Genomic DNA, 26,474 nt, shown 5'->3' with positions numbered 1-26,474 from the left:
TTCAAAGCACTTCATGGCTACAGACGTGAGTGCACGGGTCGGTAGTCATTTAGGCAGGTTACCTTAGTGATCTTGGGCACAGGGACTATGGTGGTCTGCTTGAAACATGTTGGTATTACAGACTCAGACAGGGAGAGATTGAAAATGTCAGTGAAGACACTTGCCAGTTGTTCAGCGTATGCTCGGAGTACATATCCTGGTAATCCGTCTGGCCCTGCGGCCTTGTGAACGTTGGCCTTACATCGGCTGTGGAATGCGTGATCACACTCGTTCGGAACAACTGATGCACTCATGCATGTTTCAGTGTTACTTGCCTCTAAGCGAGCCTGGAAGTAATTTAGCTCGTCTGGTAGGCTCGTGTCACTGGGCAGCTCTCGGTTGTGCTTCCCTTTGTAGTCTGTAATAGTTTGCAAGCCCTGCCACATCCGACAAGCGTCGGAGCTGGTGTAGTACGATTCGATCTTAGTCCTGTATTGATGCTTTGCCTGTTTGATGGTTCGTCAGAGGGCGTAGCGGAATTTCTTATAAGCTTCCGGGTTAAAGTCCCGCACCTTGAAAGCGGCAGGCTCTACCCTTTAGCTCAGTGCGGATGTTGCCTGTAATCCATGGCTTCTGGTTGGGGTATGAACGTATCGTCACTGTGGGGACGATGTCATCGATGCACTTATTGATGAAGCCAGTGACTGATGTGGTGTACTCCTCAATGCCATGGGAAGAAACCCGTATCATATTCCAGTCTGTACTAGCAAAACAGTCCTGTAGCTTAGCATCTGCGTCATCTGACCACTTTTTTCTTGACTGAGTCACTGGTGCTTCCTGCTTAATTTTAGCTTATAAGCAGGAATCAGGATGATAGAAATATGGCCAGATTTTTTTAAATGGAGGGCGAGGGAGAGCTTTGTATGTGTCTCTATGTGTGGAGTTAAGGTGGTCAAGAGTTTTTTCCCCTCTGGTTGCACATTTAACATGCTGGTCGAAATTAGGTAAAACAAATGTAAGTTTCCCTGCATTAAAGTCCCCGGCCACTAGGAGCGCTGCCTCTGGAAGAGCGTTTTCCTGTTTGCTTGTGGCCATATACAGCTCATTGAGTGCGGTATTAGTTCCAGCATCTGTGGTGGTCTGTGGTGGTAAACAGACAGCTACGAAGAATATAGATAAACTCTCTAGGTAGATAGTGTGGACTACAGCTTATCATGAGATGCTCGCCGGAGGTAGAGTAAAACCTTAGGTCTTCCTTAGATATCGTGCACCAGCTGTTTACAAATATACATAGACCGCCACCCCTTGTCTTACTAGAGGCTGATGTTCTATCCTGCCCGGTACAGTGTATAACCCACGAGCTGTATGTTCAGCCACGACTTGGTGAAAAAAGATTACAGATTTTAATGTCCAGTTGGTAGGATATAGGTGCTTTTAGTTTGTCCACTTTATTATCCAGCAATTGTACGTTGGCCAATAGTATCGATGGCAAAGGCAGATTAGCCACTCATCGCCGGATCCTCACAAGGAACCCTGATCTCCTTCTGCGAAACCTCAGTCTCTTTCTCCTGTGAATGACGGGGATGAGGGCCTGTTCAGCTGTCTGGAGTAAATGCCGCTCGTCCGACTCATTAAAGAAAAATTCTTTGTCCTGTTCAAGGTGAGTAATCACTGTTCTGATGTCCAGAAGCTTTTTTCGGTCATAAGAGACGGTAGCAGTAACTTTATGTACTAAATAAGTTACAAACAATGCAACAACAAAAAAATTGCGCGGTTGGTTAAGAGCCCATAAACGGCAGCCAACCCCTCCGGCGCCAATACACATTACACTTCACAACGGCCTTAGTGTATTTGGACCATGAGACCTATAGTCCACGATCAATGCAAATGTATTTGAAAATCTAAATCAAACACTTCATGAGAGCCCATGAGATCATGTTGCGGAACATTTCTATCCCATTAGCTTTCTATAGGCTAGGCAATATTTATTTCTCAGCTTTCCTAATATTAAGCACATTACTTATATTTACAACAGGAGTACAGCCTACCTGGCTGGCATAAAGGAAAACAACATAGGGAAAATCTTCCTCCATTCGCCATTTAAGTGCATAGATGACATGTATTTTTCCCGCTGCCCGTTTCGATACATGTGCTTGATAATGGTCCATTATAAATCAAATGTGACATATTATTTAGTATATGTGAAGACAAGATTAGTATAGTCTGATGGGTGATAATATATAATTCACAAGTGATAGGCTAATATTATCACTTGAGAATGATGCCCAGCATAAGAAACAATGCCCTTTTCTTTGCAACTTGTTCGAATCATAGCCCATAGGCCAGTATGTTTTAACAAGGTTAGTAGCACAACTAAAGTGGTCAAATAACTTCTTAGAATGAAGCACATTAATCTGCTTTACAAGGGTTGTAGAGCCTAACTGGCATATATAAGCAAATATTTATATCTTGCTCAGAATAGGTTGACTTTTGTACTATGGGGGACAGTAGATTGACATAGGCTAGTGCTTTTGCTGTTCGTTCGGCCTATTCATCTTGTTGGCTGACGAAAAGTAAACGTGGACAGTTCTTCCAATATCTTCAATATGCACCTCGGAATTGGATAATTCTGGGACGCGGGCAGTTGCGTCCCAGATGTGCCTGTCTTAACTTACAGCCTATGAGAAAGACCCGATCACGTGACGGAGAACCGTGTGAGTGAGAAACGCTTCGGATTGTGCAGCACACTCAGGGAGAACGGCACAACACAGCACTCCGGGCCGCAAAAGGCATAGATTTGTTTAGGGTGCATTACTGCCAGAAAGGGGATGCCGCCGTGAAATTCGAGGCATTATGAAGTGCTTGTCAAATTGTGAATGAGTGACTATTGGAGTGTGTACAGCCTGCGCAAAAAACCAAAGCAGAGCTCATGCCTTTCAAGCGACTTTTTTCAAATCATCATTAGAGTCACATCATGCAGCCTTACAATGTATAAAAAAATCTAAACATATAGCCCAACATTTGTAGAACAACTAAAGTTACAATAATAACTCTAAATTAAGCACATGGGAGTACCTAAACTCAGCAAAAAAACAAATGTCCTCTCACTGTCAACTGTGTTTATTTTCAGCAAACTTAACATGTGTAAATATTTGTATGAACATAACAAGATTCAACAACTGAGACATAAACTGAACAAGTTCCACAGACATGTGACTAACAGAAATTGAATAATGTGTCCCTAAACAAGGGGGGGGGGGGGGTCAAAATCAAAAGTAACAGTCAGTATCTGGTGTGGCCACCAGCTGCATTAAGTACTGCAGTGCATCTCCTCATGGATTGCTCCAGATTTGCCAGTTCTTGCTGTATGATGTTACCCCACTCTTCCACCAAGGCACCTGCAAGTTCCCGGACATTTCTGGGGGGGAATGGCCCTAGCCCTCACCCTCCGATCCAACAGGTCCCAGACGTGCTCAATTGGATTGAGATCGGGGCTCTTCGGTGGCCATGGCAGAACACTGACATTCCTGTCTTGCAGGAAATCATGCACAGAAAGAGCAGTATGGCTGGTGACATTGTCATGCTGGAGGGTCATGTCAGGATGAGCCTGCAGGAAGGGTACCATATGAGGAGGATGTCTTCACAGCGTTGAGATTGGACTGAGCTTGTCATTGCAGGCAATGATGCTGTGAAACACCGCCCTAGACCATGACATCTCCATCTCCAAATCGATCACGCTCCAGAGTACAGGTCTCAGTGTAAAGCTCATTCCTTCGACGATAAACGCGAATCCGACCATCACCCCTGGTGAAACAAAACTACGACTCGTCAGTGAAGAGCACTTTTTTGCCAGTCCTGTCTGGTCCAGCAGCGGTGGGTTTGTGCCCATAGGCAACATTGTTGCCGGTGATGTCTGATGAGGACCTGCCTTACAAAAGGCCTACAAGCCCTCAGTCCAGCCTCTCTCAGCCTATAGTGGACAGTCTGAGCACTGATGGAGGGATTGTGTGTTCCTGGTGTAACTCGGGCAGTTGTTGTTGACATCCTGTACCTGTCCCGCAGGTGTAATGTTCGGATGTACCCTGTGCAGGTGTTGTTACATGTGGTCTGCCACTGCGAGGACGATCAGCTGCCCGTCCTGTCTCCCTGTAGCGCTGTCTTAGGCATCTCACAGTACGGACATTGCAATTTATTGCCCTGGCCACATCTGCAGTCCTCATGCCTCCTTGCAGCATGCCTAAGGCACGTTCACGCAGATGAGCAGGGATCCTGAGCACCCTTTCTTTTGATGTTTTTCAGAGTCAGTAGAAAGGTCTCTTTAGTCTCCTAAGTTTTCATAACTGACCTTAATTGCCTACCGTCTGTAAGCTGTTAGTGTCTTAACGACCGTTCCACAGGTGCATGTTCATTAATGGTTTATGGTTCATTGAACAAGCATTCTTTTTTTGCTGAGTTTACTTCTTTGATAACTGCTCAACACAGAATAGTTGCACGCCCTCAAATCATTGATAAAATATGTATATTTTATTCAACTTTGTTCAGTTGTTATCGTCATACTATAAAATATAGACACAGAATTATAGCAAATATTTTCTGCTAAATGAACTAGTGTAGCCCACAGCTATTTGTCATATCCATGTTAGGTCCTGATGTGGCTAACTCAGAGTATGCTATTCTGTTCTTCTGAAATAGACTACATTTTCTTCATATCATGCTTCTTTAGAACTATCTAAAATAAATAATGGATTTATTGTGAAGGTGTAGGCTATATCACATGGATTTATTATGTGTGGAAACTAGAAGATGCTAAATGTGTTTGTTAATTAACTGTCAATTACCTTAAGATCGACAGTTATTTGCTTGACAATCACCAGCTGATGAAATTTCGTGACCACCACAGCCCCTAGTGATAACATTTCTGTCATGCCACTGTACCATGGCCAGCTGGTGTTGAATGTAAATAGCTCAGTAAAGCGCAGCAGGGCTATGGTAAGGAAGGAATCTTATCACTACAATCGGAGGGCAATAGAGGGTGGGGAGCCAAGAGAAAATAGCTATGTCCTAAAATAAAACTGAAGTTGTAGGAAAAACAACAGCAGAAACCAAACCGCAGCACTCACCACTTCTTGGACTTGAGTTTGGGAGGGGGGTTCCTTGGGATGAGGAACAGAGCTCTCATAGGGTGCATATCACACAAAGCTGGGGGGAGAGAGAGAGGGAGATAATGATGTATTGGTACAAAGCATTTAAATCAAAAGAGCATTTAAATACTGCTTGTACACTACTATACAGTATAAACATGTAATGATCACATTATCCTTATGCATACAACTTTAGTCCCAATCAATATAATGTGCTCTTGATAAACCCGATCCTTATCCTTCCTTTGTTGCCTCACACCTATTGCTCCATTGTCTTGTTTGAGCAACACGTACGTATTGTCTTCCAAGCATAGCTAGCTTAACCTGTCTGGCTAGGTTATCAGCACAACAATAAAATGCCCTTTGTTAGGACGAATACACTGACCTTAGTTCTGATACTGCCCAAGGCATGCAGTGGGTTTCATTTCAGTACTTTCAGTGACTACATGTGGACTTCAGGAAACAGCAGAGGGAGCACCCCCCTATCCACATCAATAGGACAGTAGTGGAGGAGGTGGAAAGTTAAGTTCCTCGGTGTACACATCATGGACAAACTGAAATGGTCCAACCACACAGACAGCGTGGTGAAGAAGGCGCAGCAGCGCCTCTTCAACCTCAGGAGGCTGAAGAAATTTGGCTTGTCACCAAAAACACTGACAAACTTTTACAGGTGCACAATTGAGAGCATCCTGTTGGGCTGTATCACCGCCTGGTACGGCAATTGCTCCACCCACAACCGTAAGGCTCTCCAGAGGGTAGTGAGGTCTGCACAACGCATCACCGGGGGCAAACTACCTGCCCTCCAGGACACCTACACCACCCGATGTCACAGGAAGGACAAAAAGATCATCAAGGACAACAAGCACCCGAGCAACTGCCTGTTCACCCCGCTATCATCCAGAAGGCGAGGTCAGTACAGGTGCATCAAAGCTGGGACCGAGAGACTGAAAAACAGCTTCTCTCTCAAGGCCATCAGACTGTTAAACAGCCATCACTAACATTGAGTGGCTGCTGCCAACATACTGACTCAAATCTCTAGCCACTTAATAATAAAAAATTGGATGTAATAAATGTATCACTAGTCACTTTAAACAATCTTTACATACCCTACATTCCTCATCTCATATGTATATACTGTACTCTATACCATGTACTGCATCTTGCCTATGCCGTTCGGCCATCCCTCATCCATATATTTATATGTACATATTCTAATTCATTCCTTTACAATTGTGTGTGTATAAGGTAGTTGTGAAATTGTTAGATATTACTGCACGGTCGGAACTAGAAGCACAAGCATTTCGCTACACCCGAATTAACATCTGCTAACCATGTGTATGTGACCAATAAAATTTGATACATGGTGATTACACGACCAGTTTAAGTATGTCATTCTTGACAATGTTTGTGAAGTATAAAAGCAGTTTATGTGCATCTGTGGGAACTTTTTATGGTGATACATGTACCAACGTGCACACTTCACCATTTTGCACATTTAGTCATCACATCAGAACGAATGTTGGTTTGTTCACATGAGTTAAATCAGTCTGCTCATGTCAGACCAGAGGGTGGTTTTATCAGGTTTTGAAAAACAACAGCAATGCTAGCTAACAATTAGCCAGTAGCCTCCCAGTCACCAGTAGAAACTCAGTGATAGTGAGAAAGTCCATATTGCATAATTCATTGACTACAGGCATCTGACGACAACAGCCCTCGACTGTCTGCCTGTCTGGGCTGTGTCACGCATACTGGGTGGATACAGCAACAGCAGGAGCTCCAGGGAGAGAATCCTTCTCCAGGCAGGCATCCCACTTCAAAGCTGCCTACGGTGGGAGCAGTGTGCAGTGATATGTGCTTGTGTTATGCGGTTTGATATAGAGAAGGCTCTCTAACACCACAGATCAATAGCCCCCTCACCTCGTATCTTACATGAGCAGCACAGTGGTGAATGAGCCATCTCAAACACATGGCTTGATTTATGAGCAAGTGACGAGACAGGAGTTTCATAATGTGGGAGATGATTAAAACTCTCCACTGCAGGCTTATGTTATGCAGAATGTGCTTTTGAAAGTTTAGGAGATAAATATCAGCTGTTTGAGTGTGTGGGTGAGTGTGGATGAAAAGGGTAATAAAGTGGAGATAGATGCGTGTGGGTGGGTGTGGATGAAAAGGGTAATAAAGTGGAGATAGATGCGTGTGGGTGGGTGTGGATGAAAAGGGTAATAAAGTGGAGATAGATGCGTGTAGGTGGGTGTGGATGAAAAGGGTAATAAAGTGGAGATAGATGCGTGTGGGTGGGTGTGGATGAAAAGGGTAATAAAGTGGAGATAGATGCGTGTGGGTGGGTGTGGATGAAAAGGGTAATAAAGTGGAGATAGATGCGTGTGGGTGGGTGTGGATGAAAAGGGAGATAAAGTGGAGATAGATGCATGTGGGTGGGTGTGGATGAAAAGGGTAATAAAGTGGAGATAGATGCATGTGGGTGGGTGTGGATGAAAAGGGTAATAAAGTAGAGATAGATGCTTGTGGGTGGGTGTGGATGAAAAGGGTAATAAAGTAGAGATAGATGCGTGTGGGTGGGTGTGGATGAAAAGGGTAATAAAGTGGAGATAGATGTGTGTGGGTGGGTGCATTGAGATGTACTTACGAGGAGCTCCCTCTGCTGTCTCTATGGCTGTGATCCCCAGGGACCAGATATCGCTCTGTGGAGACATGTGAGATTTACTACCCACTCTCACACACAGACAGACACGTTAGGATGGAAAGGGGTCATTACCCTGTAGTCATACGTGGAGTCGGGGTTCTCGTCACAGGCGATGACCTCAGGGGCCATCCAATAAGGTGTGCCGATGAAGGTGTTCCTGCGCCCCACGGTCCTGTCCAGTTGAGCACTCACCCCAAAGTCCACTGCACACAGCGGAGGACAGAGACTCAGTATTACTGGCTACAGTTACATTTTTCAAGTCTTGATTAAGTTAAGTTGTAGATAAAACCATAATACAAATATGTAGTGTGCTTGATGGTGAGACAATTGAGCACTTTATTCAGACTTAGGGAAGCTGCTATAAAACACAGACTGAAAGATCTCATATGGAAACAAAGAGCACGATTACATATTCATCACAACCAGGGGTTGGACCCGGTTCAGAGAACAGAACCAAAAAATAACAAAAATGTTTGAGGAACGGTAACAGAACTGGGAACGAAAGTGATCTCTAATGTTCTGGAACAGAACCGTTATTTTTAAATCTTGAGAACCGATTAATAATGTTCTTTTTTTGTTACAAAAATATTCCTGTCTAGTATATAATTGTCATTTGGTGTAGTTATAATGCTAGTAATAGCTTAAACACAGTTCAGTTCAAATGACATCATGATGTTCAGCGCATCAAGCCAAGCCCCCTCCATGTCCACCCCGCCTCCTCTCGAGCTCTCCCCACCAGTGAAATTTCAATCGCATCTGCCTGCACTTTTCTGACCAATTAAACGTGCAAACAACTAGCTTAGGCGTTACATAGCAAGCTTCTCTATCTGTGCTAATGTGTCGAGTAAATTAATGAGCCATTTTGTAAAAACTATGTTGATTTCACAGGTTCAAAAAAAGAACGAAAATGTACTATGAACAGTCACTTTCTCTTGGTTTGAACCAATTTTGTAAATGTATTTTCTGTCCGGAACACGGGAACAGAAAACATACAAATGTTTGATTACAACAAGCCCACACACTGTACAGAAACACATGTAAACAGCAAGCAGCAGCAGAGCAAACACATTAACAGTTAAGAATCAATCATCTCACCGAGTTTGACCTCTGCGTTCTCTGTCAGCAGCACATTCTGGCCCTTGATGTCTCTGTGGATGACCTTGTGTTGGTGGAGGTGCGAGAGGCCCTGGGTATTAGAGAGGGGTCAGAGTTCAGTCAGGGGTTTGAGGCCCTCTGGAGGGCGTCTGTAATGGCACTTTTCCAAAGCAGGGATTTACACTGGTGCTTGGCCTAAGACTTTTGTAATGGTTCTATAGTGGGTGCACTGTGGTTCCTCACCCTGAGGATCTCTCTGCAGATGTAAGCGATCCAGTCCTCCTTCAGCGAGTTGCCCTTGGTGTTCTTTACCAGGTCTGTCACTGAGCCCGCCCCACAGAACTCCATCACCAGCTATACACAGACAGGAAGGAACTTAGCACACATAAATACAATATTCAGTGTGTCTGTAATAAATAATATACGCTGCATGCAATAACCCTAATCTAGTTTCTGTGCATTATGGGGTTCATGGATATCAGAGAGAGCCCTATAAATGATGAAGCTCGCTCTCAGATTATACCACCAGACAGGGACAGAATCCATCAGACTGACCCAGAGCTGGTCATCATGTCCAGGTGGGCTCTTCTTGACGAAGGCTCCGTAGTAGGTGGCGATATTGCGGTGATGGCTGTACTTCTTCAGCATGTTGATCTCAGCCTTGATCTCTTCCTCTTCCTCCTCAGTCACATCCATCACCTTGATTGCAGCCAACTGTCCTGTCTTCACGTGACGCCCCTGATTAAAGGCAGAGCAGACTTGATCATCTTAACTGGTCAATCGAAAACGAGAAAATTAAGTGAGTACAACAGATGTCAGCTCTAAAAAAATAAATATCCTAAATTTGAGCCACAAATCTCTAATAGTTCAAGGAACTCCTGCCCTGGTTTAATCCGTTTTTAGAGTGATTATGCTGTATGTTTCACCACGTCATTTACTCTTCTTCTCTCCCCTCTACTTTCTAGTTCTCTCCATATTATCTCATTACCACTACCTGTCTCCTGGGCTCCTCAAACTGACAGTCGTAGCGTGGTCCAGCACAGGTGCACTAATCTGGCCATATCTCAGATTTACTACCACAGCTGGAGTTTGAGACACTCAGGGGAGTAACTGAGGTGGTTCATCTGACTCATCCCCTCAGTGTCTCTCAGCTCCTAAACTGGGTCGCTGGCCCAAACTCTTCTTACCTTGTACACCTGTCCATAGGTCCCATTTCCCACCACCTCCACCAGCTCAAAGATCCCTGCTGGGTCCTGGAAGAAAGAGTGATAGATTCATTAAAATTGGTTGCTCTCTGGCAGACTGAGACCAGAACACCAGGCCAGACAGACTGGGAGACAAGATGCAGACAGACATGGTACATTTAAATAGAATCTATATCATTTAAATATATAGGCCTAGACCACACAAGCAAGGAGGCCTGAGCGCTTTTGAGATGTTTTGAGACACATAGAAGCTCTAGACATCCATCCACCACTTATGTTATAGAAACATTTGCAAGAACGTTTCTATTTTTCCCCACCATAAGATAAAACTACAGGTGATGGTCATAATGGCTACTTCTAGCTAAATGCTAAAATTAGCCATCGCATTTTTTCCCTGGATAGGGCAAAAAGACACCCAGTTCCACTTTCACAGTGTGATTCATTATGGCCTGTGTAGGATCTGTGGGCGTTGGGGCTGCTTTGGGTTGGAAGCGTACAGCGTGATCATCCTGCTTTCATCTGGTTCCAATAATGGGTCTGTCTCCTGACTTTTTCAAGTGTTTGTCTTTAACAGAGAGAACGCATATAAGGAGAGGAGAGAGGTGTACAAGAGAATGAGGCATAGATAGATGTGAGCATTAGGGCTAAGGGGGTTGAGAGAGAAATGAAATAAACATAATGGGAATGATAAATCGTCCAATTAGTGCATCTATGCTGTGTGTAAGAGGAGCACTGAGAGCAGGAGAAGCAGGAGCAAACTGACAAAAGGGCTAGAGTAAAAGCGCTGGAGTACAAGTGTACAAAATAGAGGGAAAGAATGAGATGACAGGGGTCGGGGGGGGGAAGAGGGAACGATGGCATGGAGGAGGCTAATGCAATTATCCAGAGGGAAGGAAGAGATGGCAGCATCGCCCACGTCCAACGCAGAGAGAGGGAAGGAAGAAAGAGATGAAGGTGGTGGGGGGGGGGGGGGGGGGGGGGTGAAGCTAGGGAGTGTGGAGCGCTGTACCAGCAACAAAACTGTCAACATTGATCAGAAAGTGCATGAGACACACTGTGGACCTGTTAACGTCACTTCAGTCAACTTAACTTGGGTGCAGAAGTGTAAACTTCACCCATTAATAATGCTGTTGGATCTTTGTGTCCGTCAGAAGACCCCCCCTAATGTCTGTACTTACCTAAAGAAAAACAGCTTTTCCTCTCTCCCTCGACAAATAGGCCTATCAAATTCACAAATATTTAGGCCTTTAGACTCACTGTCTACTATCAAAAATAAACTCACAGAAACCATCAAAAATGTCAAATCGAGAAAAACAACTGTCTGCAAAGGGGTCGGTTGCTCAAGAAATATCCTAGAACAGATTTGGAAGTTGGAAGGTAAGCGTTGATTCAATGTGTGTTGACACTTGTCCTACCACCTGACATTTGTTGATGTGGGGACTCAAAGAATCCAAGGCATCCCAAAAAAAATCCATTACACAAAGCCTGTTCTACTAGCTAACTTTTGAGTCTTCCACAGAAAACAGTCATGCACTAGTACTAGCCTAGATTGTACTTGTAGGCTATGTGAGTGTGTATGTGTGTGTTTATGTGTAGCAGGCAGAGTGGGTGTTATATAGGACAGCCATCAAACAATGAGCTCCAGTGAATCATCCCTCTCAGAGCTCTCTCTCTCATCCCTCTTCTCTCAGAATGGAAAATTAAATAGCATTGCCTGGAGAGGTCTGGCCTGTAACTCGCTGTACTGAAATGGCAAAAGTGTGTAGGTGAGATATACCGGTAGATATTAAATCTCCCTTTCTCAAACTAAAGTGCCTCTACTCTGTTGTTACATGCCACTAGTCTTTGTTTTGATGATATACTGACACTGGATCATGGTATCAGAACGGTCAACCTCCATGACGGTCCACATTACAAATAGATAACTTGAATGTCTAAGGTCCTGGAAAGTGAGCTCCCAGGTCTGGGTTTATTCATTATTTATGTTCAACTTCTAATTTTTATGGTTTTGGAATATGCAAAACGGGAGTTTCACAATACACTTGTGGACCATTGTGTGCATGTCAGAGAGAGAGTGCCCCCAAATCTATTTAAAATCATGCTTTGATAGCTCGTGGAATAAATGTTTTTGAGATTACGTTGTTATTACTTCTCATGACAAAAAAACGAAAAGCCTACGAGGAAGTCTTGTAGCGCAACATACTGTGGTAAATACGTTTGTCAACACCTGTGTTGTGGTCTGTGAAGTTGTATGATAAGATACGGGTAAAAAGTACACAAGATACAGTTCAACTGTTTGATAGATAGACTAGAAGTAGATCGATGTGGGCTAGTTTTAAAAGGATAAATGCAACGTAGATACAGGCCTATTTTAAAAGCCGTCGATCAAACGAATCAGGCCTTCATCCTGCTCACTCATGCACTTACAAAAATGGACTCAGATTGGCCAAGGTGATATGGGGGGAAAAAAACAAGATAGTGTAGTCAGTAGTGACACCCTCTCTGCGCGTAACCCACAACTAGCCATTTACCTAAATATAACATTAGGTAGCTAACGTTAGCTAGCTCAAGCAAGCACCTCAAACTTACAGTTCTAGTTGTTGCAAGTTTCCCAAAAATGTATTATCAGTGAACTTTTGTCACGCGCATTGTGACAACTGGCTGCAGCTTTGAACTAGCCAAGCTAACTAGATGTACAGTAGCCACTTACCCTCAAAGCTGCGAGGTCTATGTCATCCAAGCTTCGTGTGGTGGCGTTTTCAGACATGCTGGCAAAAGTCGTAGCTAACGTTAGTTAGCTAATAATTTAGCGACAAAATAAAAGCAGCAGCCAGTAGAAAATCCAGGTGGCCCAATGTTTAACTTAACTGTGTCCTGAGCTGTCAAGTCCCGCTCAGAACATCAATCCCTGATGAGACTTGATTTGCTAGCTTAACTAGCTAACATAAACAAATGGTTGCAAAAATGGAAAGGTAAAACGCAGTTATCTAGCTAGCATACTAAGTTCAATTGCGTTACAGAGACCCAATCGTGTGCTGCACTCTCTTACTGCGTTCATTTTGGCAATAACGTCACTGCGTATATGCTGTTTGAAGGTCGTCGACAGATAATTCGAATGCTTCTAACTACAAATACAATGCAATTATAATGTTAATGTTTGTGAGATTAAACAAGTAGATAACTAGCTTGCTAAATTAGCAGGCTAGATAATAACAGCGTAATACAAAGGTGGTCCGCAGCAGAGCTGTCACTTTTCAGTCTGCCACAACAAGAACGCTATTAGCTAGCTAGCTAGCTACCCACGCACAAATCAAAAAAAAGATTTATTGTACTTATACATGGATTATAACTACTCGCAATTCCCATCTGGCAAATACTTAAAATGTTCCACAAATGAAGTAGCAAATGGCGAGCAGCGCGATCAATGTGGAATGTACGGCTAGCGACGTCAAATGTTCGATATCCGTACACAAACTTTCATTCCTTTCGCGTTGACAGTGATCGCGCCTTGCACTGCCTGTACCGACCGTGAAAAAACAAACAGTTTCTGTGCAGTCCCAATTGACCCTCGATCGATACGCGTCATGGAGCTGGTTCGTACTTCTAAAATAGATACTTTAGCTAGAGTAGTTGGTACCAATGACTAGGCAAGTAATTTTCCGACAAATATAGTGCATAAACTTATTTCCTCGCCATGTTTTGGTATGGTCCATATGAATAGTCAGAGGACTCAACATTGTATATGTTCTATGGCATCTGTGATCGCATGGGCAGCGCCTTCTTCTTCTATGGTGTTATGGGGGTCCGTAAACAAACGTTAGAGGTGCATGCCGCCACCAACTGGACGGGGGTGAAAAAATACACAAAGGAAAAGTAAATTCATTACAGGAATGGAAGAAAAAACATGAATCTCTAAAAAAACTACCCCAAAATGATAATCAACAAAAACATTCCCACTCCTTCAGATAACTCATTATTCCTTACTCAGGCTCTGGGGCCTGAGAGGGTGGGACTGCTCGAGACTCTAAGCAGCTCTTCAGATGTAAAATATTTTAATATTTTCTACTAAGCTATATGGTATTGTTTTAAATGATTTGGAATTTTTAAATGATTTGGAATTTTAAGACCCCTTGAAGTTGTCATTTATATATATATATATATATATATATATATATATATAAATGACAATATATATATATATATACACTATCGTTCAAAAGTTTGAGGTCACTTAGAAATGTCCTTGTTTCTTAAAGAAAAGCTAATTTATTTGTCCATTAAAATAACATCAAATTGATCAGACATACAGAAGCATTCAGAAGTATTCAAATTATCTGTCGACGACCTTCAAACAGCATATACGCAGTGACGTTATTGCCAAAATGAACGCAGTAAGAGAGTGCAGCACACGATTGGGTCTCTGTAACGCAATTGAACTTAGTATGCTAGCTAGATAACTGCGTTTTACCTTTCCATTTTTGCAACCATTTGTTTATGTTAGCTAGTTAAGTTAACAAGTCAACATTGTTAATGTTGTAAATGACTATTGTAGCTGGAAATGGCTGGTTTTTAATGCAATATCTACATAGGCGTACAGAGGCCCATTATCAACGTTGTGTTAGCTAATCCAAGTTTATAATTTTAAAAGGCTAATTGATCATTAGAAAACCCTTTTGCAATTATGTTAGCACAGCTGAAAACTATTGTTCTGATTAAAGAAGCAAAACATGGCCTTCTTTAGACTAGTTGAGTATCTGGAGCATCAGCATTTGTGAGTTCGATTACAGGCTCAAAATTGCCAGAAACAAAGAACTTTCTTCTGAAACTCGTCAGTCTATTCTGAGAAATTAAGGCTATTCTATTCGAGAAATTGCCAAGAAACTGGAGATCTCGTACAACGCTGTGTACTACTCCCTTCACAGAACAGAGCAAACTGTCTCTAACCAGAATACAAATAGGAGTTTGAGGACTTGGTGCACAACTGAGCAAGAGGACAAGTACATTAGAGTGTCTAGTTTGAGAAACAGATGCCTCACAAGTCCTCAACTGGCAGCTTCATTAAATAGTACCCGCAAAACACTAGTCTCAACGTCAACAGTGAAGAGGCGACACCGGGATGCTGGCCTAGGCAGAGTTCCTCTGTCTAATGTCTGTGTTTTTTGCCCATCTTCATCTTTTCTTTTTATTGGCCAGTCTGAGATATGGCTTTTTCTTTGCAAATCTGCCTGTTGTATTCGGCGTAAATGACAAATAAAAATGTATTTGATTTGCTGAGGACGTGTTGGCTGCTTTTCCTTCACTCAACTGTCCAACTGATCCCAAACATTCTCAATTGGTCAGGCGATTGAGGAGGCCAGGCCATCTGATGCAGCACTCCATCACTCTCCTTCTTGGTCAAATAGCCCTTACACAGCCTGGAGGTGTGTTGGGTCATTGTCCTGTTTAAAAATCGCAAGGCACTACAGAGGGTAGTGCGTACGGCCCAGTACATCACTGGGGCCAAGCTTCCTGCCATCCAGGACCTCTATACCAGGCGGTGTCAGAGGAAGGCCCTAGTCATAGACAGCTCTCTCTGCTACCGCAAGGCAAGCGATACCGCAGCGCCAAGTCTGGCTCCAAAGGCTTCTTACACGGCTTCTTCCCCCAAGCCATAAGATTCCTGAACAGCTAATCAATTGGCTTCCCAGACTATTTGCATTGCCGCCCCCCTCCTCCCTCTTTTACAGTGCTGCTACTCTCTGTTTATTATCTATGCATAGTCACTTTAACTCTACTTACAATTACCTCAACTAACCGGTGCCCCCGCACATTAACTTTATACCGGTACCCTCTGTATTTAGCCTCACTACTGTTATTTTGCTGCTGCTCTTTAATTATTTGTTACTTTTATTTTTTACATATCTATTTTTCTTAAAATCGCATTGTTGGTTTGTAAGTAAGCCCTTCACTGTAAGGTTGTATTTGGCGCATGTGACAAATAAAATTTGATTTGATTTTAATCACACAGTCTCCTCTGAACAGTTGATGTTGAGATGTGTCTGTTACTTGAACTCTGAGAAGCGTTTATTTGGGCTCCAAATTCTGAGGCTGGTAACTGAAATCATCCTTTGCAGCAGAGGTATCTCTGGGTCTTCCTTTCCTGTGGTGGTCCTCATGAGAGCCAGTTTCATCATAGTGCTTGATGGTATTTGCGACTACACTTGATGAAACTTTAAAAGTTCTTGAAATTTTCTGCATTGACTTAACTTCATGTCTTAAAGTAATGATGGGACTGCCATTTCTCTTTGCTTATTTGAGCTGTTCTTGCCATAATATGGTCTTGGTCTTTTACCAAATAGGGCTATCTTGTGTCAACACAACTGATTAGCTCAAACGCATTAAGAAGTAAAGAAATTCCAGAAATTAACTTTTAACAAGGCACACCAGTTAATTGAAATGCATTCCAGGTGACTACTTCATGAAGCTGATTGAGAGAATGCCAAGTGTGCAAAGCTGTCATCAAGGCAAAGGGTGGCTACTTTGAATAATCTCAAATACAACATACATTTTCATTTGTTTAACACTTTTTTGGTTACTACATGATTCCATATGTATTATTTCATAGATTTGATGTCTTCACTATTATTTTACAATGTAGAAAACAGTAAAAATAAAGAAAAATCCTTGAATGAGTTGGTGTGTCCAAACTTTTGACTGGTACTGTACGTGTTCGTGACAGTCTCATCTTTACACATCGGGGTGTAGTCCAAACTGTTTGGATGTTACAGACAGAAGTTGGCAGATCGGCTGTACCGACTTCAGATAAGTCCCAAGTCGCTTTTCCCATTCTTTTAGACAATTGTCCATTCTTCCTTGTTTCCACCGCCATAAGATTTAAGTTCACCATCCGCTTCCGCCATCTTCCTGCCGTCCATCCACCTCCCATAGTCCCCTACTCCGGAAACCGTCATCCTCCCTCCCCATGGGCAGTGCCAATGAGGCCATCTCCATTGTGAAGTAGTCAATGTTCTTCTTCCACTACTTCTATGAGTTGGTTAACAATCTGAAAGGGTGCCTACTGCCACCTGAAGTGTGTTGTTTGAACGGATATAAAACCAAGGTTGGCGATTTGCTGCTACCTGCGGTTATGAAATGTTTTCTCATGGGTATAATTCACTGGCTGACCCCTCCTGATGACCTGGATTGAATTATGTGATCCTTCAATAACACAAAGATAGTCCCACCCAGTTGACTATTTCAAAATGGTGAAAGTGCTCAATGGCGCTGCCCTGCTCAACATGCATTTGGGCACTAAAATTCCTCTATCGCTGTTGTACAACCCTTTTCATCTGTGTTGTCAGCTATTTCATCCCTTTCCAGCAAGTGTGTATACAACACCCTTTCCTCTCTACTCTTTTATTTGTTTTCTCTTCCCACTCCCCTATGCCTACTGAAGAGTGCTACGGTACACCATCTGGGACAAATTACCTGAGAGGTGATCAGTAATGCATACTAGTGCCTTGGCCTGTCGGCTCGGCTAGCCTACTGTTTACCTGGCTGGAAAATCAGATTGACATGAGACTTAAAAGCCAAAACCAGAGGCAAGTTAACTAATACTGTTCATACTAAAACTTTAAATGTTTAAATGTTAGGATGTTTATTAAATGTTACAAAGATACATTCTCACACATGATCATTGAAAAAATAAAAGCAGAGGCTATAACCTAGTTATAATAATAATTAAGTGATACATACATTTGATGCACATTAAAATGTTTAAAAACATAGTGAAAGGTAGGCCTACACTGTTTAAAAGGTGTCAGACAGGTTTGTGAAAACAGTAAATCTTTAACATTACCCTCTATAAATGGGGTTTAGACTCTGCATAAAGTAGTATGGTGAATATAATTACCATTGATAGAGTTGAGAATTTACACATTTTATTTGGTGAAATGAAAATATGAAACCAATGCCAAAATCTAAAACAAAATTAGTAGTAGTTTAGGTAGGCATAGTATCATCAAATTAAATCAAATGTTATTGGTCACATAGACATACTTAGCAGATGAAACAGTAGCAGGAGGAGGATTAGTTGGAAGAGGAGAAGTAGTGGTGGTGGTGATAGATTAAGTACTGGTAGAAGTAGTATCACTAAATAAACATTACCATTTCAGTTAGTCTAAATAATTTGGTAAAATAAATTGGTTAAGCTCAATAATTTGATTATGCTGAGATAGGGACAACATGCTAGAATTCAGCATGCACATGAGACTATCAATGGAAACATAAACCTGTTACATGCATATAAAGACTATGGCAGAAAAGAGAACATCCCTGCTCCTTGTTCACCTGTCACTTGATTCCTCCCATCCCAGATTAGAAACTGTGCTTTACAAAAACATGATTTCCTTGCTTCCCTATCTCAAAATGAGGTGGAATGTTCTGGACCACTGACAACCGGGTAAGTAATGTAACAATAATGTACTTGGCTGCCATGGTGACAGCAAAAATACGCAAATATTTAAGCACGCCAGGTGCACCCCCTGAATATCTTTTTCCTCATTCCCCTCTATTCACTCCATGCCCCTCTTATGGTCCTTTGCCTTCCTCTTTGTCATGGGCTCTCTCTCACATCCATGTCTTCCATATCACCTTCAATCTTTTCATAAACCTCTGTTTGATTCAGTCCATAGCTCATCGTACTCTGCCCCTCTGTTTAGCTCGCCTTTCCTCTTTTGGCCACAATCTAGTCAGCTCTTTGTAACCGTCACCATAACAACCACAAATGTTCTGACAGATTTGCTGGTACTGCATTGAGAGGGTAAGAGAGAGGCAGAGAAAGAGGCAGAGACAGAGGCAGAGAGAAAGAAAGAGGCAGAGAGAGAGAGGCAGAGACAGAGAGAGAGGCAGAGAAAAAGAAAGAGGCAGAGAGAGAAAGAGGCAGTGAGAGAATGAGGCAGTGAGAGAGAGAGGAGAGCTATCCACCCACAACCTTGCAATAATACATGTACGCAATGTTCTTCAATCATCTGAGACTTGACTTCTGATCTCCATTCTTCCCCCTGCCTATCATACAGTGGCATCCTGTTCCTGGTGTTTTCTATAATGGCACACCCATGCCTAAGCCCTTTGTAAAAAGAAATACTCAGGTTCAGTATTATATCAACAAACAAATTTGGTCAGTTGAGTATAGCAATGATCCAACATCATAAAAATGTACTTTTAACATTACAAGAGTGGTAATCCTTCAAATAGCTATGTCTCAAAGTCACTTGGAGCACATACAAGGCTCATAATGCATTAGTATACATTATCATCTAGTGTTGAATTTTTTATTCTTCCATTTTAACAAAGAGTTCAAATTCACTCTGTATCATCTATGTAAACATCTTAAATGCCTTGCATTTATTTGCATTCTTCAAAGACACATCAGTTAGTGTTTTTTAGCTAGGTGAGTTGAATATACATTTTGTTCCAATCTTTTGATTTCCAATGGAGTGGAATCTGGTCAATGCGATACAAATCTATAAAGCTCTCTCCTGCTAGACTGGGCTTTTCCAGTGTCATCTTGATCCTTGTGGCTGGTAGCCTGGTACTCTTATGTCCAGAGTTCTGTTGGAGCCATGCCCTCCATGCTGCCCAGTGGGGGGAGCAGATTCTCCTCAGACAGGAAGTTGAGGGGGAAGTGGACCAGTAGCCCCCTGACGGCCTCCAGCTCCTCTTTAGCCTGCTGGGGGTATGTGTCACACAGGCGTTCCAGGCCTGAATGCTCCTTCAGCTCCCTCATGTTGTGGACAGAGTTGCACGGGAGGCAGCGGAATACCTGTTCCGGGTAAAGGGAAGGAACAGTCCATGGGAAAGGTGAGCAGCAGAGATGACAGGGAGAAGGGAAAGAGAGAGTGGATGTAATTGAGGATGCACATAAAAGAGAACAAAAATATCTTTTAGTTCTATTCATACCTTGTCATAAATCTTAGCATTCAGTTTTGCCGTCGTGTTCCACCCCACAAAGAAGAACTGGTCACTGATCGGGTCATCGATGTCGATCTGGGGTTCAGAATCGGCTCCTAAAAGCACCCTGGGAAGCACATGCACATAGTTGTAAGTCAGTTACTGCCAAGCAGCTATGTTAACTGCACATTCAAACTGTTGCTAGAGTGACAGTTCATAATACAGTATCTGAGTAGAGGTTGGTGCAAAAATTCATATTGAAAAAAAAAGAAGAGAGAATTCCTTCATACAGAGAATGATGACTACGCCTGCGCAAAATTGTCATCTGAGATGGTTCCCTTGGAAACTAGAGGATATACTTGGTAGCTGCTGATTCGAAATGAATAGCTCTGCTGGCATAATAGGCTGCAGACAAGCTCTGTGAGAAGTATGCATATTCTGTCTAGGATCTTTAGGGATAGTTTCAGTGCATCACAAATGCCAATCAATAGATCCATCCACTAGCAGTGGAGTCAGCGTTATTAGTATGTCAGTGTAGGGACCCTGGTTACGACCTCCCTCGCTAATATAAGGATGGCTATGTGAGAGTGGTTCATCTCGTGAGAAACCTTTCATGTCCAAACACCCCCAGGTTCAACACAGACACAATACATGACCAAAAGTATGTAGACACATGCTTGTTGAACATCTCATTCCAAAATCATGGCCAATAAAATGGACTTGGTCCCCCCTTTTCTGCTATAACAGCCTCCACTTTTCTGGGAAGGCTTTCCACTAGATGTTGGAGCATTGCTGTGGAGACTTGCTTCCATTCAGCCACAAGACCATTAGTGAAGTCGGGCACTGATGTTGGGCGATTAGGCCTGGCTCGCAGTCGGCGTTCCAATTCATCCCAAAGGTGTTCGATGGGGTTGAGGTCAGGGTTCTGTGCAGGCCAGTCAAGTTCTTCCACACCGATCTCGACAAACCATTTCTGTATGGACTTCGCTTTGTGCACAGGGGCATTGTCATGATGAAACAGGAAAGGGCCTTCCAAACTATTGCCACAAAATTGGAAGCACAGAATCATCTAGAATGTCATTGTATGCTGTAGCGTTAAGATTTCCCTTCACTGGAACTAAGGGGCCCAAACCATGAAAAACTGCCCCAGAACATTATTCCTCCTCCAACATACGTTACAGTTGGCACTATGCACTGGGGCAGGTAGCGTTCTCCTGGCATCCACCAAACCCAGCTTAGTCCGTCGGTCTGCCAGATGGTGAAGGGTGTTTCATCCCTCCAGAGAACACGTTTCCACTGTTGCACTGTCTGAGCCATTGTTGCTCCTAGACATTGCCACTTCACAATAACAGCACTTAGAGTTGACCGGGGCAGCTCTAGCAGGGTAGAAATTTGAGGAACTGTTGGAAAGCTGGCATCCTATGACGGTGCCACATTGAAAGTCACTGAGCTCTTCAGTAAGGGTATAACGAGTGCGCTGAGAGTCGGGAAGCAAGTTCAGGGAGTGAGTGTTTTAATAAATAAAAGAACCACGAAACACGGAACACAAACAACGCATCGACATGAAAACAGAGTCAATAACACCTGAGGAAAGAACCAAGGGGAGTGACAGATATAGGGAAGATAATCAAGGAGGTGATGGAGTCCAGTTGAGTGTCATGAGGCACAGGTGAGCGAGACGATGGTGACAGGTGTGCGGGATAATCAGCAGCCTGATGACCTAGAGGCCGGAGAGGGAGTATATGTAACAAAGGCCATTCTACTGCCAATGTTTGTCTGTGAAGATCACATTGCTGTGTGCTTGATTTTATACACCTGTCAGCAACGAGTGTGGCTGAAATAAACACATCCACAAATTTGAAGGGGTGTCCACATACTTTTGTATATATAGTGTATATCATTCCATATCACTCAACCTCAGTAAACCTCTCTATCAGTGAACTAATTTAATGTAAAATCACAGACAGTGCAGAAGTGTATGGACTCTTTTGCTGAGTCCTAACCTGAAACACTCTTTGCGCAGGGCCAGAGTGAGGGGTCCAGCCTGGTACTCCTCTCCCCCCATAATGGAGGGGATCCTCTCCTCATCCTCCACCAGCACAGCCAGCTCACTGTCCCGGCTTCCCAGCATACTGCGGTCATTGATGTTAGCTGAGCCTGGATGGAGAGAGCACAGAGAGAGTGGAGGGAATAGAAACCGGAGAGGAGAGAAAAAGAGAGACAGAGCCAGAGACAGAAAGAGAGAGCAAAGAGGAGCGTGTTGTGACACTAATATCAGTGACGATGGCCATAGATGCTGCAGCAACTTGCTTACAACAAAATCAAAAAACATTGTTCATAAAACTTTTCTGTGTCTCAAGGACTCATCCTTATCTAGCTGACAGAAGCATCATAATTACTGTACCCTACCTAGTCCCAGTGTAATCATAATAATATCATAGCATGGAGCCATGCAAGCGCAAGAGTTTCAATGGGTTGTACCTAAAGGTGGGTTCAGTGGGTTGTACCTACATTACACAGTGTGGAGTGCATGTTTTTATATAACGATTCCAATACAATCTACCTCGGGAAAAAATGCATTCATCTTCAATGAGGGTGGTGCCTTTTAAGTTCCCCTTCCCTCCCTCCCCTAAAGTCCAGTATGTTTTTATAGCTGAATATTTTATTAGCTCTGCATATCATTCACCTTGTGATTATTATGCAGAGACAGTAATTAGCAGCCTGTGATTGATCCCAGTGATGAGTCACAGTCACAAGCTGTGTCGGAAATGGAACCCTATTGCCTATAGTACACTACTTTTGGCCAGAGCAAAGGTAGTGTACTACAGTATATAGGGAATAGGGGGCCATTTTGGAAACAGCTACAGTGATGCCCCATCCTGTCTCATCTGTAAGTGTGGCTGTGATGACAGTGACTCACCGATGATATAGCGGCGGTCATCAGCTATGAGGGTCTTACTGTGTACGTAGATGAGCTCTGTGACCAGGGACTGTGAGAGCTGGGAGTGTGTGCGCAGGCCACACAGGGTGATGTACTCGCTCCACTGGTCCTCAACTGGGGGTAGGGAGACACTGGTTGGCTGACACACTGGCATAGAGCTAAAGCCAATTAATAAATGAACGCTAACGAAACAGGACCACAATTTAAACAAGAGAAGACAGATGGGCGTTATAGGAAAAGAGGATGAAATGATTAAGTATGGGGAGAATGGAGAACAATACTATAGATAATATAGATAGTAAAGTTAGATACCTAGTATGAGCCTTCAGTTAGCAGAAGGGTAAGCCAAACACAGGAGAGAAAGAAAAGCAGAAATATTATCAGAGATGAGATAGACAGACGGACAGTAATTCCAGATATTAGGTTGAATTGGAAATAAGGAAACAAAACTCACGTTCTCTCAGTCTCATCAGTATGGAGTACTCTCCACGGCACATGGTCCTGTCGTGAAAAATACATATTACTTACATCATCAAATCGACAACAATCTTTAAAGTTGTTTTCTTAAAACACAAATCACTACACAAAATGTGTGTTTAAAAATTATGCAGTATGCCTCCCGGGTGGCGCAGTGGTCTAGGGCACTGCATCGCAGTGCTAGCTGCGCCACCAGAGTCTCTGGGTTCGCGCCGAGGCTCTGTCGCAGTAGGCCGCGACCGGGAGGTCCGTGGGGCGACGCACAATTAGCATAGCGTCGTCCGGGTTAGGGAGGGTTTGGCCGGTAGGGATATCCTTGTCTCATCGCGCTCCAGCGACTCCTGTGGCGGTCCGGGCGCAGTGCGCGCTAACCAAGGGGGCCAGGTACACGGTGTTTCCTCCGACACATTGGTGCGGCTGGCTTCCGGGTTGGAGGTGCGCTGTGTTAAGAAGCAGTGCGGCTTGGTTGGGTTGTGCTTCGGTGGACGCATGGCTTTTGACCTTCGTCTCTCCCGAGCCCGTACGGGAGTTGTAGCGATGAGACAAGATAGTAATTACTAGCGATTGGATACCACGAAAATTGGGGATAAAATGGGATACAATTAAAAAAAAAAAAAAATAATAATAATATTATGCAGTATGATACTGTAAGTGATGGTGTGCTACTTTTTACTGTGTGTGTGTGTGTGTGTGTGTGTGTGTGTAGGCCCATAAGGGAGGGTTCTGACCTGTAGGTAAAGTGTAATATGGCCTGGATGGCTTTCCCACCCCCCTCGCTGATGTCTCCTTCAAACCCAGGAAGCAGGGGCACCACCACAAACACCCTGTACTTCTTCTGCTCACTGAGGAAGAGCAATAGAGTTAGGGAATGGGGTAGAAGAGGAGAGGGGGTTATATATCATTTAATTCAACAATGTTTTCAGGAAATATTCCAAGAGTATGGAAATCCACTCTGGTGCTGCCACTCCATCAGGGCGGGGATAGTAGTGATCTTAATCATTATCGGCCCATTTCAAGGCTCCACGTCTGGCTAAGATTCTTGAATCCTGGGTAAATGTAAAATATATCCCCAAAAATGTATCAGTGAAATGTATTTTAAATGTAAACCAATCAGGGTTTAGACCTGGGCACAGCACTATTAAAGAAACAGCTTTAGTTGTTAATGATCTTGTCAATGCTTTCGACACTAAAATGAAATGTGCTACTTTGTTTGTGGACCTGTCAAAAGCTTTGATACTGTTGCCTGAGCTCTGACGCCTGGTTCATGGTTTCATGATTATCTCAGTGAAAGAACTATGACCATCGTGATACAATACCAGTCAGAAATTCAGACACATCTACTAATTCCAGGGTTTTTCTTTATTTTTACTGTTTTCCACATTGTAGAATAATCAAAACTATGAAAAAAACACAGACGGAATCGTGTATTAAGCAAAAAAGTGTCAAACATTTTTTTAGATTTGAGATTCTTCAAAGCAGCCACCCTTTGCCTCGATGACAGCTTTGCACACGCTTGGCATTCTCTCAACCAGCTTCATAAGGTAGTCACCTATAGTGCATTTCAATTAACCGGTGTGCCTTGTTAAAAATGTATTGGTGGAATGTCTTTACTTCTTAATGCGTTTGAGCTAATCAGTTGTGTTGTGACAAGGTAGGGGTGGTATACAGAAGATAGCCCTAATTGGTAAAAGACCAAGTTCATATTTTGCCAGAACTAGCTCAAATAGCAAAGAGAAACGACAGTCCATCATTACTTTAAGACATGAAGTTCAGTCAACCCACCCGCAGCACGCGCCCCACCCCCCTTATCCTACCTCATTTGCACACACTGTATATAGACTTTCTCTATTGTATTATTGACTGTATGTTTGTTTATTCCATGTGTAACTCTGTGTTGTTGTTTGTGTCGCACTGCTTTGCTTTATCTTGGCCAGGTCGCAGTTGTAAATGAGAACTTGTTCTCAACTAGCCTACCTGGTTAAATAAAGGTGAAATAAAAAGAAAAATGACAAAAAATGCAGAAAATGGCAAGAACTTTTAACGTTTTTTCAAGTGCAGTCGCAAAAACCATCAAGCGCTATGATGAAACTGGCTCTCATGAGGACCGCCACAGGAAAGGAAGACCCAGAGTTACCTCTGTTGCAGAGGATAAGTTCATTAAAGTTAACTGCACCTCAGATTGCAGCCCAAATAAATGCTTCACAGAGTTCAAGTAACAGACACATCTCAACATCAACTGTTTAGAGGAGACCATGTGAATCAGGCCTTCATGGTTGAACTGCTGCAAAGAAACCACTACTAAAGGACACCAATAAGAAGAAGAGACTTGCTTGGGCCAAGAAACACGAGCAATGGACTGGTGGAAATCTGTCCTTTGGTCTGATGAGTCCAAATTTGAGAATTTTGGTTCCAACCGCCGTGTTTTTGAGAGACACAGAGTAGGTGAACGGATGATCTCTGCATGTGTGATTTATTTAGAATTCAAGGCACACTTAACCAGCTTGGCTACCACAGCATCCTGCACTGATACCCCATCCCATTTGGTTTGCGCTTAGTGGGACTATCAATTGTTTTTCAACAGGACAATGACCCAACACACCTCCAGGTTGTTTAAGGGCTATTTGACCAAGAAGGAGATGGAGTGCTGCATCAGATTACCTGGTCTCCACAATCACCCGACCACATCCCAATTGAGATGGTTTGGGATGAGTTGGACCGCAGAGTGAAGGAAAAGCAGCCAACAAGTGCTCAGCATATTTGGGAACTCCTTCAAGACTGTTGGAAAAACATTCCTCATGAAGCTGGTTGAGAGAATGCCAATAGTGTGCAAAGCTGTCATCAAGGCAAAGGGTGGCTATTTGAAGAATCTCACATTTAAATATATTTTGATTTGTTGAACACTTTTTTTGGTTACTACATGATTCCATGTGTGTTATTTCATAGTTTTGATGTTATTCTACAATGTAGAAAATTGTAAAAAGTAAAGAAAAAACCCTTGAATG

The 26,474-nt window shown here is 43.0% G+C and overlaps 2 protein-coding genes across 7 annotated transcripts in view; both read right to left on the bottom strand.

The window, feature by feature from the left end:
* The window catches only part of LOC129816865 (misshapen-like kinase 1), a 31,692-nt gene extending 17,770 nt beyond the window's left edge, over positions 1-13,922 (bottom strand). For 5 of the 6 annotated variants that reach the window (XM_055871803.1, XM_055871813.1, XM_055871832.1 and 2 more), the window contains exons 1-8: positions 12,835-13,921; positions 10,107-10,172; positions 9,475-9,657; positions 9,163-9,273; positions 8,920-9,010; positions 7,897-8,027; positions 7,768-7,822; positions 5,100-5,178 (exon numbers count right to left, since the gene is read on the bottom strand). In XM_055871803.1, the coding sequence (XP_055727778.1) occupies positions 5,100-5,178; positions 7,768-7,822; positions 7,897-8,027; positions 8,920-9,010; positions 9,163-9,273; positions 9,475-9,657; positions 10,107-10,172; positions 12,835-12,891 (773 nt within the window). In that variant the 5' untranslated portion in view covers positions 12,892-13,921. Of the gene's footprint in view, positions 1-5,099; positions 5,179-7,767; positions 7,823-7,896; positions 8,028-8,919; positions 9,011-9,162; positions 9,274-9,474; positions 9,658-10,106; positions 10,173-12,834 lie in introns of all 6 variants that reach the window. The other variant, XM_055871844.1, reaches the window with a different exon arrangement.
* Positions 13,923-17,743: 3,821 nt separating this feature from the next.
* The window catches only part of LOC129816856 (phospholipase D2-like), a 31,532-nt gene continuing 22,801 nt past the window's right edge, over positions 17,744-26,474 (bottom strand). Inside the window, exons 19-24 of the mRNA XM_055871793.1 lie at positions 24,201-24,314; positions 23,450-23,496; positions 22,975-23,109; positions 22,058-22,211; positions 20,064-20,181; positions 17,744-19,926 (exon numbers count right to left, since the gene is read on the bottom strand). Of these exons, the coding sequence (XP_055727768.1) occupies positions 19,702-19,926; positions 20,064-20,181; positions 22,058-22,211; positions 22,975-23,109; positions 23,450-23,496; positions 24,201-24,314 (793 nt within the window). The 3' untranslated portion in view covers positions 17,744-19,701. The remainder of the gene's footprint in view (positions 19,927-20,063; positions 20,182-22,057; positions 22,212-22,974; positions 23,110-23,449; positions 23,497-24,200; positions 24,315-26,474) is intronic.

Source organism: Salvelinus fontinalis, chromosome 2 (genome assembly GCF_029448725.1).
Source record: "Salvelinus fontinalis isolate EN_2023a chromosome 2, ASM2944872v1, whole genome shotgun sequence".
Taxonomy (NCBI): Eukaryota; Metazoa; Chordata; class Actinopteri; order Salmoniformes; family Salmonidae; genus Salvelinus; species Salvelinus fontinalis.
The sequence above is the reverse complement of the archived record's forward strand: the minus strand, read 5'-3'. Positions and strand labels throughout refer to the sequence as shown.